The sequence below is a fragment of the Telmatherina bonti genome (assembly GCF_933228915.1).
Source record: "Telmatherina bonti genome assembly, chromosome: 4".
NCBI classification, from domain to species: domain Eukaryota; kingdom Metazoa; phylum Chordata; class Actinopteri; order Atheriniformes; family Telmatherinidae; genus Telmatherina; species Telmatherina bonti.
Window position 1 is genome coordinate 10,189,460 of NC_136622.1, and position 17,471 is coordinate 10,206,930.

At 42.7% G+C, this 17,471-nt stretch overlaps 1 protein-coding gene across 2 annotated transcripts in view; it reads left to right on the forward strand.

Annotated features, from left to right (window-relative positions):
- Window positions 1–1,425: 1,425 nt before the first annotated feature.
- fam120c (family with sequence similarity 120 member C) overlaps window positions 1,426–17,471 on the forward strand; it is a 26,522-nt gene continuing 10,476 nt past the window's right edge. Inside the window, exons 1-11 of one of the 2 annotated variants that reach the window (XM_079239244.1) lie at window positions 1,426–2,889; window positions 7,426–7,672; window positions 7,751–7,833; window positions 12,155–12,286; window positions 12,741–12,843; window positions 12,935–13,008; window positions 14,536–14,807; window positions 16,537–16,699; window positions 16,817–16,900; window positions 16,986–17,157; window positions 17,229–17,471. The exon at window positions 17,229–17,471 is cut by the window's right edge and continues 7 nt beyond it. In XM_079239244.1, the coding sequence (XP_079095370.1) occupies window positions 2,374–2,889; window positions 7,426–7,672; window positions 7,751–7,833; window positions 12,155–12,286; window positions 12,741–12,843; window positions 12,935–13,008; window positions 14,536–14,807; window positions 16,537–16,699; window positions 16,817–16,900; window positions 16,986–17,157; window positions 17,229–17,471 (2,089 nt within the window). In that variant the 5' untranslated portion in view covers window positions 1,426–2,373. The remainder of the gene's footprint in view (window positions 2,890–7,425; window positions 7,673–7,750; window positions 7,834–12,154; window positions 12,287–12,740; window positions 12,844–12,934; window positions 13,009–14,535; window positions 14,808–16,536; window positions 16,700–16,816; window positions 16,901–16,985; window positions 17,158–17,228) is intronic. The other variant, XM_079239245.1, reaches the window with a different exon arrangement.

Sequence of the window (17,471 nt, forward strand, 5' to 3'; positions counted from 1 at the left end):
TTACTTTTTCACTTAGGGTCATAAAGGTTTAAAATAAAATGTTCCTTAATAAATTAAATGACCAGCACTGTGGCCTCACAGCAAGAAGGTTGTTGGTTCGATCCTTGGTTGGGGCGAGGTTTGAACAGTGGCCTTTCTGTGTGGAGTTTGTATGTTCTCCCCGTGTATGCGTGGGCTCTCTCTGGGTACTCCGGCTTCCTACCACCATCCAAAAACATGCATGTTAGGTTAATTGGTTACTCTAAATTGCCCCTAGGAATGAGTGTGAGCGTGAGTGGTTGTTTGTCTCTGTGTGGCCCTGCGATGGACTGGCGAGCTGTCCAGGGTGTACCCTGCCTTTTGCCCAAAGACTGCTGGGATAGGCTCCAGTTCCCTTCAACCCTGAATTGGATTAAGCGGTTAGGAGAATGAATGAATAAAGTAATAATATTATATACATTATAATTATATACATACACACACAGACACACATTAAATGAAAAAAAAAAAGTTTTATTGTTTATGTGGTGTTAATTTTGTTGTTATAAAAAACATACAAAAAAGTCAAGTCTTTTGTCTCTTTTGGTAAAACAATGAACATTATATATTTGTTCAGAGCGTTTTATACAATCAGAATTAGTTGAATAATTTTATTTTTCCCCATTGGTGAAAATGTAGGTGGCAAGTGACCGTTGGATAAATAATATATTTTCAGAGACTGATTTACTTGCCAGCATTTCAACTTTTTTTTTTTTTTTTTTTTTTTTTTTTAATGCTTTATTTCAACTCACAATCTGTCTTACAGTTCACAGTGAATGACAAAGCAACAATTTACAAAAGAACTCAATTGAGGAAAACAAAAAAAAAACGTTGTTTGTATTTAAGACATTATTGGATCATTATTAAATTCTTAAAACAACAGAATTAAAAAAAATAGAATTTTGTTCGGGGGTTATTTTAAATAAAATGTTTAAGTGTGTTCAAGGACAAAGGATCTGAACTTAAAGGCAAGAGACATTGTTTTGTATAATTCAAGTATTGACTGATTTTCCTCTACTAATACTTTCAGGGATGTCATGTAGTTTTTAATTTCAATTTTAAAACTGTTTATGTTGAGTTTACTGTTATTTCACTTCTTTCTATGTTTATAATACTTTCCCATAACCAAATAATATTTACCATTTTAGATATTCTTTTTGGCAGACCCCAGCATTTCAACTTGATTCACTTGTGGACCATTTGGAGAAATTTTACTCTCCAGCTTTCTGTTCCAATCCACACTGAACTTGCCAATTTGATGGTAGTTGTAGTTTTTTTTCTCTGACACGAACGCTTTCCCAGTAGGATGACGGACCTATCTGTACTACATTTCCCAGCATGCCTTGCAGAAGCGCCGCCTCATCTCTCACGTCTTTTTCACTGTACTGGGCCGCGAGGAAGTCGCAAGATGGCTGATGTCGCTTGGAAGTAATGTTCCCCTCTGCAACATGAAGCCGTGAGTGTGGAAGAAAGCGAGGGAGGCACCATCGGGCTTTTCTTTTTTTATTTAATTTCAGTTACTTTTTATTTTCTTTCGTCAAACATCCATCTCATTCCGCGTCGTGTCGGCCCCGGACTTGTCTTCGGGAGTTGACGCGTCTAATCACGCCGGGGACCCCGCCAGCAGCTAGCGGCTAGCCGCTGGTAGCAAACAGAAGTAGTCAGCTCAGCGCACTACCACACTCTTCTCCCCCTTTTTTCCCCTCAAAATCGATATTAAATTACCGCTAAACCAAAAAGCTACCGCTACACAAGACAGCGTGGAATAAATGTGAATAATAAAAACCAGCTGTCACGTGAAAATAACTATTTTTAATCTCTTCGATCTGACATGATGTCGGCAAAGCTCGCCATTCTAGCCTGTGGATTTAACGCGTAGATGTTCACATGCATTAATCATTAGAAATATTGTTTTTAATATCCACCACATCGCCTGCATGTCCGGTACATTCTGTAGACTAGATTTATTTTAAACTCGTGATAATGCAAACGATGGGAGCAGAACTCAGATTAACTTTATTTGGTTGTAGTTGCAGCACTGGCCCTGCTGGCATCCTACCAACAAGCCGTGCGGATGGACACCAAACCGAGTAGCCGCGACCAAAACTGAGACACTAGCCTTTCTACATTTCTGGATAATCTCCATAATCAGACTCACTAGTAACCAGTTACCCGTTTCATAAAACCTGGGTGACTGTTTAGTTGTTTTCCAGTTTGAATTCAACAGTTTTTATTTTGAGACCAGTTAGCTTGCTCGGAGCTAGCCAGTCTCCCCGTTAACACATCACCACCACGGCGTACAGAGCGTACTCAGACCCGGCTCCCGGCCAGACACACCGGCTCAACAACACCGTCATGGGAGTTCAGGGCTTTCAGGAATATTTAGAGAAGCGGTGTCCCGGAGCCGCAGTCCCGGTGGACCTCCTGAAGCTTACCCGCACCGCGGCCCGCCAACCACCTCACCATCACCACCAACACCTCCACCCTCATCACCCCGGGCCCATGCCTCCCCCGCCCGCACCTGCCAGGATCCTGATCGACGCCGACTCCAGCCTCCAGCGCCTGTACGGCGGCTACCAGACGGACTGGGTGTGCGGGGGCGAGTGGAACGCTATGCTCGGCTACCTGGCCGCCCTGTCGCAGGCCTGTCTGTACCAGGGTGGCCTGGAGCTGGTCGTGGTTTTTAACGGCACGCTGGGAAAGGAGCGCTGGCCGGAGTGGGCGCGGCGAGCCCAGGGCCAGAGGCAGACCGCGCAACTGATAGTCAACCACGTCGGCAGCAAGGCCACCCCGCCTCCCCGGGCATGGTTCCTGCCTCCGGCTTGCCTCAGCCACTGCGTCCGCCTCGCCATGTTCCGCTTCCGAGTGCGGGTGAGAAAAATTATTCTTCATCTGTTACTTTCCTCCTGCAGCCTGTTTATGTGTTCATTCCGCAGCTTCCTGAACGCCACCTGGATCTGCTTGTCTCAGATCTATCACTACATCTGGTCTGTTTCACTTGGATCTGCAACTCCATCCTGATCTGTTACCCCTCACATCCACAACTTCATCTGGGTCTGCTTTACTCACATCCACAACTTCATCTGGGTCTGTTTTACTCACATCCACAACTTCATCTGGGTCTGTTTTACTCACATCCACAACTTCATCTGGGTCTGTTTTACTCACATCCACAACTTCATCTGGGTCTGTTTTACTCACATCCACAACTTCATCTGGGTCTGTTTTACTCACATCCACAACTTCATCTGGGTCTGTTTTACACAGGTAGAGAGCTCCATCTGGGTCTGTTTGATCCTGAACCAAATCTCCGTCTGGTTTTGTTAACTCAGATACAGATCCTAATTTGAGCCGGTACCATGCAGGTCAAGAACTCCATCTGGGTCTGGTGCATTCAGATCCAGAACTCTATTCTGGACTTTCATTGAAATCCTGAACTACTTTGGGGATACTATTGTTTATTTTATTTTTTTTATTTTTATTCTGAATCAGAATAAAGTCTCCACTGGATGCTAAATGTTCTTGGTTCTGGTTCAGGATGCAGTCTCTACTAGAAGCTAAATGTTCCTGGTTCTGGATAAGGATGCAGCCTCTACTGGAAGCTAAATGTTCCTGGTTCTGGATAAGGATGCAGTCTCTACTGGAAGCTAAATGTTCTTGGTTCTGGATCAGGATGCAGTCTCTACTAGAAACTGAATGTTCCTGGTTCTGTATCAGGATGCAGTCTCTACTGGAAGCTAAATGTTCTTGGTTCTGGATCAGGATGCAGCCTCTACTGGAAGCTAAATGTTCTTGGTTCTGGATCAGGATGCAGTCTCTACTGGAAGCTAAATGTTCTTGGTTCTGGATCAGGATGCAGTCTCTACTGGAAGCTAAATGTTCCTGGTTCTGGATCAGGATGCAGTCTCTACTAGAAACTGAATATTCCTGGTTCTGGATCAGGATGCAGTCTCTACTGGAAGCTAAATGTTCTTGGTTCTGGATCAGGATGCAGTCTCTACTGGAAGCTAAATGTTCTTGGTTCTGGATCAGGATGCAGCCTCTACTGGAAGCTAAATGTTCTTGGTTCTGGTTCAGGATGCAGTCTCTACTGGAAGCTAAATGTTCTTGGTTCTGGATCAGGATGCAGCCTCTACTGGAAGCTAAATGTTCTTGGTTCTGGATCAGGATGCAGTCTCTACTAGAAACTGAATGTTCCTGGTTCTGTATCAGGATGCAGTCTCTACTGGAAGCTAAATGTTCTTGGTTCTGGATCAGGATGCAGCCTCTACTGGAAGCTAAATGTTCTTGGTTCTGGATCAGGATGCAGTCTCTACTGGAAGCTAAATGTTCTTGGTTCTGGATCAGGATGCAGTCTCTACTGGAAGCTAAATGTTCCTGGTTCTGGATCAGGATGCAGTCTCTACTAGAAACTGAATGTTCCTGGTTCTGTATCAGGATGCAGTCTCTACTGGAAGCTAAATGTTCTTGGTTCTGGTTCAGGATGCAGTCTCTACTAGAAGCTAAATGTTCTTGGTTCTGGATAAGGATGCAGCCTCTACTGGAAGCTTTATGTTCTTGGTTCTGGATCAGGATGCAGCCTCTACTGGAAGCTAAATGTTCTTGGTTCTGGATCAGGATGCAGTCTCTACTAGAAACTGAATGTTCCTGGTTCTGTATCAGGATGCAGTCTCTACTGGAAGCTAAATGTTCTTGGTTCTGGATCAGGATGCAGTCTCTACTGGAAGCTAAATGTTCCTGGTTCTGGATCAGGATGCAGTCTCTACTGGAAGCTAAATGTTCTTGGTTCTGGATCAGGATGCAGTCTCTACTAGAAACTGAATGTTCTTGGTTCTGGATCAGGATGCAGCCTCTACTGGAAGCTAAATGTTCTTGGTTCTGGATCAGGATGCAGTCTCTACTGGAAGCTAAATGTTCTTGGTTCTGGATCAGGATGCAGTCTCTACTGGAAGCTAAATGTTCCTGGTTCTGGATCAGGATGCAGTCTCTACTAGAAACTGAATGTTCCTGGTTCTGTATCAGGATGCAGTCTCTACTGGAAGCTAAATGTTCTTGGTTCTGGATCAGGATGCAGTCTCTACTGGAAGCTAAATGTTCTTGGTTCTGGATCAGGATGCAGTCTCTACTGGAAGCTTTATGTTCTTGGTTCTGGATCAGGATGCAGTCTCTACTGGAAGCTTTATGTTCTTGGTTCTGGATCAGGATGCAGTCTCTACTGGAAGCTAAATGTTCTTGGTTCTGGATCAGGATGCAGTCTCTACTGGAAGCTTTATGTTCTTGGTTCTGGATCAGGATTCAGTCTCTACTGGAAGCTACATGTTCTTGGTTCTGGATCAGGATGCAGTCTCTACTGGAAGCTAAATGTTCTTGGTTCTGGATCAGGATGCAGCCTCTACTGGAAGCTAAATGTTCTTGGTTCTGGATCAGGATGCAGTCTCTACTGGAAGCTAAATGTTCTTGGTTCTGGATCAGGATGCAGTCTCTACTGGAAGCTAAATGTTCTTGGTTCTGGATCAGGATGCAGCCTCTACTGGAAGCTAAATGTTCTTGGTTCTGGATCAGGATGCAGTCTCTACTGGAAGCTTTATGTTCTTGGTTCTGGATCAGGATGCAGCCTCTACTGGAAGCTAAATGTTCTTGGTTCTGGATCAGGATGCAGTCTCTACTGGAAGCTTTATGTTCTTGGTTCTGGATCAGGATGCAGTCTCTACTGGAAGCTTTATGTTCTTGGTTCTGGATCAGGATGCAGTTTCTACTGGAAGCTTTATGTTCTTGGTTCTGGATCAGGATGCAGTCTCTACTGGAAGCTAAATGTTCTTGGTTCTGGATCAGGATGCAGCCTCTACTGGAAGCTAAATGTTCTTGGTTCTGGATCAGGATGCAGTCTCTACTGGAAGCTTTATGTTCTTGGTTCTGGATCAGGATGCAGCCTCTACTGGAAGCTAAATGTTCTTGGTTCTGGATCAGGATTCAGTCTCTACTGGAAGCTACATGTTCTTGGTTCTGGATCAGGATGCAGTCTCTACTGGAAGCTAAATGTTCTTGGTTCTGGATCAGGATGCAGTCTCTACTGGAAGCTAAATGTTCTTTGTTCTGGATCAGGATGCAGTCTCTACTGGAAGCTAAATGTTCCTGGTTCTGGATCAGGATGCAGTCTCTACTGGAAGCTTTATGTTCTTGGTTCTGGATCAGGATGCAGCCTCTACTGGAAGCTAAATGTTCTTGGTTCTGGATCAGGATGCAGCCTCTACTGGAAGCTAAATGTTCTTGGTTCTGGATCAGGATGCAGTCTCTACTGGAAGCTTTATGTTCTTGGTTCTGGATCAGGATGCAGTCTCTACTGGAAGCTTTATGTTCTTGGTTCTGGATCAGGATGCAGTCTCTACTGGAAGCTAAATGTTCTTGGTTCTGGATCAGGATGCAGCCTCTACTGGAAGCTAAATGTTCTTGGTTCTGGATCAGGATGCAGTCTCTACTGGAAGCTAAATGTTCTTGGTTCTGGATCAGGATGCAGCCTCTACTGGAAGCTAAATGTTCTTGGTTCTGGATCAGGATGCAGCCTCTACTGGAAGCTAAATGTTCTTGGTTCTGGATCAGGATGCAGTCTCTACTGGAAGCTTTATGTTCTTGGTTCTGGATCAGGATTCAGTCTCTACTGGAAGCTACATGTTCTTGGTTCTGGATCAGGATTCAGTCTCTACTGGAAGCTACATGTTCTTGGTTCTGGATCAGGATGCAGTCTCTACTGGAAGCTAAATGTTCTTGGTTCTGGATCAGGATGCAGTCTCTACTGGAAGCTAAATGTTCTTTGTTCTGGATCAGGATGCAGTCTCTACTGGAAGCTAAATGTTCCTGGTTCTGGATCAGGATGCAGTCTCTACTGGAAGCTTTATGTTCTTGGTTCTGGATCAGGATGCAGCCTCTACTGGAAGCTAAATGTTCTTGGTTCTGGATCAGGATGCAGTCTCTACTGGAAGCTTTATGTTCTTGGTTCTGGATCAGGATGCAGTCTCTACTGGAAGCTAAATGTTCTTGGTTCTGGATCAGGATGCAGCCTCTACTGGAAGCTAAATGTTCTTGGTTCTGGATCAGGATGCAGTCTCTACTGGAAGCTTTATGTTCTTGGTTCTGGATCAGGATGCAGTCTCTACTGGAAGCTAAATGTTCTTGGTTCTGGATCAGGATGCAGCCTCTACTGGAAGCTAAATGTTCTTGGTTCTGGATCAGGATGCAGTCTCTACTGGAAGCTTTATGTTCTTGGTTCTGGATCAGGATTCAGTCTCTACTGGAAGCTACATGTTCTTGGTTCTGGATCAGGATGCAGTCTCTACTGGAAGCTAAATGTTCTTGGTTCTGGATCAGGATGCAGTCTCTACTGGAAGCTAAATGTTCTTGGTTCTTCAACAGGTCGTGCAGACGTTGGAGGACCACCACCAGGAAGTGCTGTCTCTCTACCGGGACTATGGATTTGCAGGCCTGATCGCTCAGGACTCGGAGTTTGCTCTCTGCAACATACCTGCCTACTTTTCTTCGCACACGCTCAAACTGAGCTGGAACGGGAAGAACCTGACCACACACCAGTATCTGCTGTCTGAGGCCGCCAGGCAGCTGGGACTGAAAACACAGCATCTGCCTCTGTTTGCTGCTCTGCTGGGTGAGAACCACAGTCATGATGGCTACTCCAATCTCTGCTTCTATTTGCTGGTTTATCTTCTTTTCTTCATCCTTGCAGGAAATCATATTTTACCTGATGAGGACATGGCTGCCTTCCACTGGAGTCTGCTGGGACCAGAACATCCCTTAGCTTCCCTCAAGGTACTGAACATTACTACAACCATCATTTACATCAGCGGACTCAGAGAAATCCTCAACTGCTCACAGATGTGGTGCTTTCATCCCAGCTCTGGTTGAACAGAAGGTTTTAAACATTTAGAAAGAAACGCTGTGGAATAATGAAGCAGAATATATAAAACACCGTTGTATCATGTTCAGAGCTTTTTACAAGCTCACACTTTTCTAATTACATGAGGGCCGCAACTTTTAATCGGATTATAACAAAAAACATTATCAATTTAAAATGATCATAGCACACGTAAAGATAAAAAAAATGTTATGGCCTAACTTCATTATTACCTGCCGGTAAATGAGGAGCAGCTTGTTTGAGAAGAAGTCATGGAATAAACAAAAGCAAAGAGAAAAGCGACAGTGAAGAATAATACAGAGCCAGCAACAGTGGCGAGTGTGGGATCAGTTCAAACTCGAATACATACATACGTACGGATGTATGGATGTGGATGTAGATGTAGATGGGTGTAGATGTAGATGGATGTAGATGTAGATGGGTGTAGATGTAGATGGATGTGGATGGGTGTGGATGTAAATGTAAATGGATGTAGATGTAAATGGATGTAGATGTAGATGGATGTAAATGTAGATGGGTGTAAATGTAAATGGATGTAGATGTAGATGGATGTAGATGTATGTAAATGTAAATGGATGTAGATGTAAATGGATGTAGATGTAGATGGGTGTAGATGTAGATGGATGTAAATGGATGTAGATGTAGATGGGTGTAGATGTAGATGGATGTAAATGTAAATGGATGTAGATGGATGTAGATGTAGATGGATGTAAATGGATGTAGATGTAGATGGATGTAAATGGATGTAGATGTAGATGGATGTAGATGTAGATGTAGATGGGTGTAAATGGATGTAGATGGATGTAGATGTAGATGGATGTAAATGGATGTAGATGTAGGTAGATGTAGATGGATGTAAATGTAAATGGATGTAGATGTAGATGGATGTAGATGTAGATGGATGTAGATGTAGATGGGTGTAGATGTAGATGGATGTAAATGGATGTAGATGTAAATGGATGTAGATGTAGATGGATGTAGATGGAGATGGATGTAGATGGAGATGGATGTAGATGTAGATGGGTGTAAATGGATGTAGATGTAGATGGATGTAAATGGATGTAGATGTAGATGGGTGTAGATGTAGATGGATGTAAATGTAAATGGATGTAGATGGATGTAGATGTAGATGGGTGTAGATGTAGATGGATGTAAATGGATGTAGATGTAGATGGATGTAGATGTAGATGGATGTAGATGGAGATGGATGTAGATGTAGATGGGTGTAAATGGATGTAGATGGATGTAGATGTAGATGGATGTAAATGTAAATGGATGTAGATGTAGATGGATGTAGATGTAGATGGATGTAGATGTAGATGTAGGTAGATGTAGATGTAGATGGGTGTAGATGTAGATGGATGTAGATGTAGATGGATGTAAATGGATGTAGATGTAGATGTAGATGGATGTAAATGGATGTAGATGTAGATGTAGGTAGATGTAGATGGATGTAAATGGATGTAGATGTAGATGTAGGTAGATGTAGATGGATGTAGATGTAGATGGGTGTAGATGTAGATGGATGTAAATGTAAATGGATGTAGATGTAGATGTAGGTAGATGTAGATGGATGTAGATGTAGATGGATGTAAATGTAGATGTAGATGGATGTAGATGTAGATGTAGATGGATGTAGATGTAGATGGATGTAGATGTAGATGTAGATGGATGTAGATGTAGATGGATGTAGATGTAGATGGATGTAAATGGATGTAGATGTAGATGGATGTAGATGTAGATGGATGTAAATGATGTAGATGTAGATGGATGTAGATGTAGATGGATGTAAATGTAGCTCTTTCATCTTCTACATTCTCTCTCTCTCTCTCTCTCTCTCTCTCTCTCTCTCTCTCATATTACTGAAGCTATGCTACAGAGGGCTGGCTGGTGTGGAGGATAGAAGGGGGTCTGATCAGCACTGATGTGACTAGGTGTGAGGTTACACTATGTTGCTACAGTAGTGTCAGAAAGCCACACCCCTCCTCTCCCCTAACCCGCTCTGCTCTGTACGTGCACATGTGCAGAGCAGCACACTGGTACATTAACTCTTTGTGGAAAACCAACAGGATAAAATGGAGTTTAATAATAATTCTGGCACAACATTTCTGTTTAACAAGCCATCATATTGCTACCTTTCTGGCGATTGTTAGCTCGTGCACACGTTGCAGCTCCTGGTGCTCTACTTGTTACACTTTTTTTCCTTTTTTTTTTTTAAGGTGATACAAGAATGTCACCTGATCCAGTCATGCCAGCAAAACCTGGATAACTGTGGTAAACCTGCACTAAGTAGCTGGTCAGCTTAAGCATGATGTTTTAATTAACCAGATATTTTTCAAATATTGATGGAATGGTTGAATGGAAGAGGGGATTATTTTCGCAAGATGGTAACAGAATAACCAGTTGGAGCTGGAGTTGCTGTTAGCTTTACTGGAAAGTTCAGATCTGAAACTTTTTCTCAGTTTCCAGTTTTGCTCAACCAAAATTTTTTGATATAGGTTTGATTGTGTATTTTTGATCCAGCTGTTTATAAAGGCGGTAGATTAAAGTTGTGAGAAGCTGTTGCATTTGTGCAGAAAAACTGGTCCCCAGCATGCATATGGGAAATATATTTCTTTGTGCTTTTTAAAGGCCTGATTCAATGTTTTAAAGCAACTAAAATGGTCTCAACGCCATTGGGGGTTATCAGAACTCTGCTGATTTGTTAATCACTTGTAATCACTGACTTGTAAATCAAAGTTCAGAAATCAGTTCTGGTCATAAACCTCTTTTTCATCTGGAAGTAACCCGCCGTCTGAAGGACGAGTGAACGTCGTTTCTGTTATATCTTAATATAGGTCATAAATGTGGGACGTAAAAAAGGTTTTGGGATCATTGTCATTGTTATTATTAGTTATTATTATTATTATTATTTATAATATAGTCGGTTCGTTCACTAGTGGGCTTAGCTGAGTTTGGAGTTTACTTTTTGACACCAGATGGTGGTGGTGGTGCACTGCTGTCAAGTTGTTCATGACGACTAGGGATGCACCGATCCAATTTTTGGGAGTTCCAATCCAATACCGATATCTTGAATATCTGCAGATACTGATATTTGCCGATACCGAATCTGTTTATGTGAACATTATTGTGACTATGGTTATTATTGCCTTTATAACTGTGTAAGATTTCATTAGGTTGTAATAAATGAAGTTACCTCACCAATACAAATATAATAACATTGCAGATCTAACAATTTCAACAAGTTTTATTTTGATTTGGCACATTTTACCTAAATACGATAAATGTGTGGTTTTGGAACAAAGATCTCGCTTTTAGTGGATCAAAAAATGTCACATTTTAACATTCAAGGCATTTATTTCTTTTAAAACATGTCCAAAGCATGTCATCAAACACATCTCTGCTGGCTTGACTAGCGTGGTATCGGTACACTTTCATTAATACCAAGTACGAGTACACACGCTTGGTATTGTGCCGATACTGATACTGGTATCGGCATCCCTAACGACGACCCAAAAGCACCAGGAGTAGTGGAACAAAACCAGCTTTCAAGCTTTTTGCTGTTCTCAGATTTCTTCTCTATGTTCTTTGGGTGTTTTTTTTTAATCTAGCATTTTCTGCGTCCGTTCCTCTTCTTCTTCTCTGGTTTGTTTCTTTTACCAAACCGGATGTGAATTTTACAACTCATCACTCGCTGCCCCTGCAGTTTCCAGCAGTATTGCATTGTTTTCTGCATCAAGCGACAAATGGATAAACTCCTTGAAAACAGACCAAATTCCACACGTAACCAAAGTAGGAAACGGACTAAACCGTCCAGCCTGGCAGCCGATTGAAATGTCTGTCAGCGTTTCATGTCGGCTTGTGTTGACACCAGGACATCTTTTATTCCCTTGGTCATCTGAACATATTGTGTGTTTAATGGAGCCATAGATTATAATGGAGCCTGATGACTGAACCATTAAGATTTCAATACCAGATGTGGATGTTTTTACTTCCACTTTGTTTCTGGTTAAACTGGTGTGAGCACAGACTGGTTCACCAGAAGACTCCTGAATAGAATCAGAACCGTGTCGGTGTGAAAAAACCCACAGAGGTCATGAAGAAAACATGACAATTGTCCCAGACTGGAGTCGCCATTCGTCGTTGCAGACATATCATGGAAATTTCTATCATTGAAGTTTATGAAAAGTGTGAATGTTTGGCTTCTGTTTTCAGGTGCGAGCCCACCAACTGGTGCTGCCCCCCTCTGAGGTGGTGATCAAAGCTGTCTCTGAGTATGTCTCCTCCATCAAAGACCTGGGAAACCTGGACGCCATCGCCAGAGATGTCTTCAAACAGTCCCAGGTAGTCTGCATGCATGCTGAACTGATTATGATTGGTATTGGCCCATCACTGCTGTATGCCACTAAAACATTAAAACCAGTATAAACCCTTAAAATTGTCATATTCCATCTGTATATGACTGCAGTTCTTCTACGGACGCCTCCGGTTTGGGTTGAAGACTGCAGCAGCCAGTTTGGTTGATATTAGATCAAACATTAGTTGCAGCTAAAAGTGCATAAAGCTAATAAACACAATGCAGCTGATGGTGGTTGTTGAGCATTGTGATGGATAGCTTACTGGGACCAGCTGTGACAGCAGATCTATGCCTTAAACAGGTTGGAACTGATGGTGTGTACTCTTTAGAAGTTCTTGTACGGACCCCGTTTTGGTTCATATTTACGCATATCTGCACCAGAATTAGTATCCGTCATAATTCCAGCTGGGACGCAGTCACCATGATCATCTGTTTGGGTTTTAGTCTCGAATGGAGGACAAAGTAGAGCGCTTCAAGAAGGCAGTGGAGTACTTCTCTGCTGCATCCAAACCACGTTCAGCCAACATGGGGCCCTCCTCTTTCATTTGTGAGTATCCTCCAGGAGCATTTTGTGTTGAAGTGTTTTCGTAAAGTCACAAAACATGTTTCCATGTCTCTTTCTTTCTCCTTCCTACCAGTACCAGGTTTTGGACCCACTCCGTTTGGGGGCCCACCTGGCCACATGGGACCGATGCCGCCTGGAAAGAATCAGGTAAATTTTCTGCTCTTTGCCGTCATTTTAGATTTCATTCTTGTGATTATTATGAGAGAAATAATCAGGATTTTTCTGCTTTAAGTCATTTTCCAACACGATCTATAAAATCACACGAAAACGTCTTCTACGTCTTTGCTGTTACATTATTTTGTTATTTGAACCTTAAATGGTATTTACATGGTAGATTTCCCTCTGCTGTGTTAAGAGTAAGTTCTGCATATCAGCACTGGATTTCTCTCAGGACCCCTACCTGGACTGAGGAGCTTCCTAAATATGTTTGTTATATTTATTAAATTTAACAAAAAACAATTCTGTTAACTGATTATTTAGCAGATTAATTAATCAAACCTCTGACCACCAGCTGTATTGATGAATTTATCACAGATGTATGCTGTATATAAACAGCACAACAAGTGAAGTCACTGGGAAAACATTGAGTATACGACTCTCTGATGCCCCAAAACCCTAAATTACATTTTTCTTTTCTCCATTATTTTCATTGTGAGTTGATGACTCATATGAACCAAAATAAAAACCAGAGACCCTTTTGAAATGTCAAAACATGTCATCTTTGATAGAGTTGCATTTGCAATATACGATGTCACAAACAGTCCGACACAGCATCTCCACGGCAACACTTGCGGTTGCAGCTTGTCGTCGTGTTTTCTGACAAAGTGAAACACGACATGATTGGATCCACTTTTTGGTCCAGCGCTGAATAAACCCCTCCTCCTCTCTGTGTTCACATTGCTCCTCTGATAATGCCCCTCACCACGCAGCTGACGGAGTGATGAAGAGTTGTCTAGTCTGAAATATTGTCTATTTCTGTTACTGGTTTTTTTAAGCTGTCAGCTAACGCTATGTGAGGTTAGCATAAGTACAGCGATGTTATTGCTAACAAACAGCGTAAACGTCTCTGTTGCTGCGAACTGATCATTTATTGTGACGACTCATCATCGAAGGGATTTTTCATAACAGAAATGCTTTTTCATTCAGAGCATCCTGCATTTATTGACTCATAAATAAAGCTAATAACTAATCCAAACTGCATTTTCACTTTCTTCTTCAAGACGGCTGATTTTGGAGAGAAAAAGTCATTTAAGATTTAATTTTCTAAACATTCCTCTGCAAATTGTACCAAAATTCAATGTGAAATTGCGATTTTGAAAATAAAAATGCATTTAGCAGAAGTGATTTTTCATTTCAGTAAAACGCTAATGATGCCGATTCCTGAAGTCCAGATCTCCATCCGCCTGCTGTCTCAGTTTACAGACACGTGGTTGTATTCATGCTGCTGCCTTACCAAAACTGTCGTAAATTGGTTTTCACTTTTATTGACATTAAATTTTTATCGGGCTTCCAGATAATTTATTTCCCATGGTTCATTGCGGGTAGGGAGACGAGAGGTTGGGTAGTTCTTCCCCACCTAGACGCTCCAACAACACTTGTGAGGATGTTCATGCTTGATGTGAAAAAATGTCTTTTTATGACTTTGCTCATCTTTTCTTTCTTGTCCAATCCCAGTTTCCTACCCCCCCAGTTCCAGGGTTGAAGCCAATTTATCACAACGCGCCGTATGGACATGGCTCCGCCCCCCTCTTCCAGACTCCACAGCCGCTGTCTCAGGACTGCAACGACTCAACGGCCAAGATGGGCTTCTCTGATTGGTCAGCTCCATATGATTCCACACAGGGGGGGAATCGACTACCCAACCATCACACCACCACCCAGTCTGGACCCTCGCCATCCTCCTCTTCATCATCAGATGGAGATGAAGCCAATGAGAGCAATGCAAAGTAAAGTCGTACTTCCAGTTTCCCTGAGTTTAAGCTTTGTGGGGGGTGGGGGGGGGGTCAGACAGACACTAACACTGACATACACATGGAGTACCTGCAGGTAGTTTTCACTCATCAGTCTGGCTTTCATACAGGAAATATGTTATTAATACATAGCATGAAAAAATCCTCCACCTTCTGTGGCAGCTAACCTGCCTGTTACGCCGTTACTGCGAGAGTGACTCAATCATGTAAACATCACGTGACAGCTGGAGTCAGATGTGCAGTCACGTCACATTTCCATATTTCATCACAGGCTGATTGTGCGATCCAGTTGTCCTCAGAACTCAGAAGTCCGAGGAATTTTAGCCGGAAGTGACAAAGCGATCCAGGAATTCTGGGCTGGGAAAATTTACAGAGGATCCAGAGACGTTAAGCTTAAAGATAGCGCTGCCCAGAACCACTTGAAGTCTGTTGTTGTGTTATCACACTCCTTTAAATCTTTGTGTTGTTATGAATACCAGCAGAAGGTTGTTGTTGTGAATAATTATGTTGTTGCGGCAGGTTTGTTTCTGAAGAATGACGTCAGTGTAAATGATTTTATTCATTATAATCACATAAGTTGCCTAATGTTCGCATAGTGCACATTTTTCATTTGTAGGAGCTCACAAGTTGGCTATTTTGTCCATTTTTTTCCCAGTTAGCATAACTGGAATGGACACTACATGATAATGAAGTCACTAACTCTTCACTGCTCAGAATTTCATGACAACTGGGACACGCTATAAGTTTCCATAAATGACTGAAATGCTTCGTTAAAAACCAGTGAGGACAGAAAACAGTTCAACTTTTTAAAAGTCAAGATGTGACTCGTTTTATTCAGTGGAGTCGCTGGAAATATTCTAAAAGTTCAGATCTCAGAAAACATGTTGACGTTACTAAAACCTACCAAGAATAATGGATCAGTTTTAAACCCTGATTCACTGATCTAAAGTTACTGCAGTGATGGTAGATTCAGCTGCGTGGACGGGAAGTTCTTTGTGTAATCCTGGAGCAGTGGGAGCTGGTGTACATGCAGAAGCAGGATGAGATAAACAACTTTAAACAGTTTGCTTCATAATCAGGGCTGTAACGATACGCTTTTGTCCTGATTTGATTCTGATTTCTTTGGGTGCCGATTTGATTTAAATTGTGATTCTCATGATTCTAAACTAACTCTAGACTAAAAACAAAAGAAAAAAAAATGTACAAAACCTTTTTTTCCAAGAAATTTTTTTTTAATTTCAATGAGGAAAAACAACACAGTAGCCAGACCATCATTCTGCTGCTAAAATGCCCAAGAAGATGAGTAAAAAGATAAATATAAACATTAAAAATTACAAAAAATTTTAAAATGGATAATTTTTATTTAAAAGAAAAAATTTTTTTTTAACAACCCCAACATGCCTCCACCTTTAATTGTCATATTCTGTGAAATTCCTCTTTTTGGTATGTCTGGTGTGTTGTTGACAAACAAGATGCTGTGTATTTTTACACATTTGCGTAGCCATTAATGAGAGGAGACAAGGCGGTCTTAGCGGAGCTGCTCTCTGCTTCAAGTCACTTGGGATGAGTCGGGGACTTTATCAGGAACACGGAAATGCACACTTTGATTCATCTGACCTTTTCTGTGTGTTTATACTTCATCTGGTTTGTAGGAAATCTTTTGTGCAAGAGGCCCCTGGTCCTGACCATCTTCTTCTTTTTGCAGCCATTTGACTGACAAGACCTCCCGGTGGGAAGATCCTGCTGGAAGAGGGGCCTCAGCTTCTGGGGACAGTTCCCAGGGCAACGGGAGTGGGTCAAACATTCCATCACTGTTGTCAATGGCAACACGGAGTCACATGGACATCACTACACCGCCACTGCCTGAGGTAAAAGTCTACCTGACCTTAGATATGTTGGCACTGAGCGCTTGTTTCCCTGTTGGCGTGAAAATGTTCCTGCAGTCCAACGACTCGAGGATTTCATCTATTTGTTTCTGTCTGTAGGTCAGTGCTGAAGTTCTTCGTGTCGCTGAACACAGACACAGAAGAGGACTTATGTACCCCCAGATTTACCACATTTTGACCAAGGTACAAAGTTGTTGTTGTTTTCTATTGGTTTTTATCCGTAGTGTCCTGTTGTCTCCGTCCCGTTGTCATGGCTCTGTCCTCTCAGGGAGAGATGAAGATGCCGGTGTGTATAGAGGATGAGTGTAACTCTGAGCTGCCTCCTGCCTCTCTGCTGTTCCGGGCTGCCAGACAGTACGCCTATGGAGTCCTCTTCAGTCTGGCTGAAACACAACGTCGCCTGGAGAGGCTCGCCTTGCGCAAGAGGACCCCCCTAGAAGGTAGACACTGGAGGGGAGCCGGATCCAAACGTGGAGTCAGGTCAGAAAGAATAAACATGTCTTTTGTCCAGTTCCTCCAGTGATTGTGAAGGAGTGGAGTTGTGGGAAGGCCAAGTCTGCCCTGACCCCGGAGCTGGTTCCGGCTCTGTGTTTCCGGGAGTGGACCTGTCCCAACCTGCGACGCCTGTGGTTGGGTCGAGCCAGTGAAGACCGCTCCAGGAGAACCAGGGCCTTCCTGGCGTGCCTTCGCTCCGACTGTCCGGCCCTTCTCAACCCAGCACAGGTCCCTCAGCATCTGCTGCTCATGTGCTGCG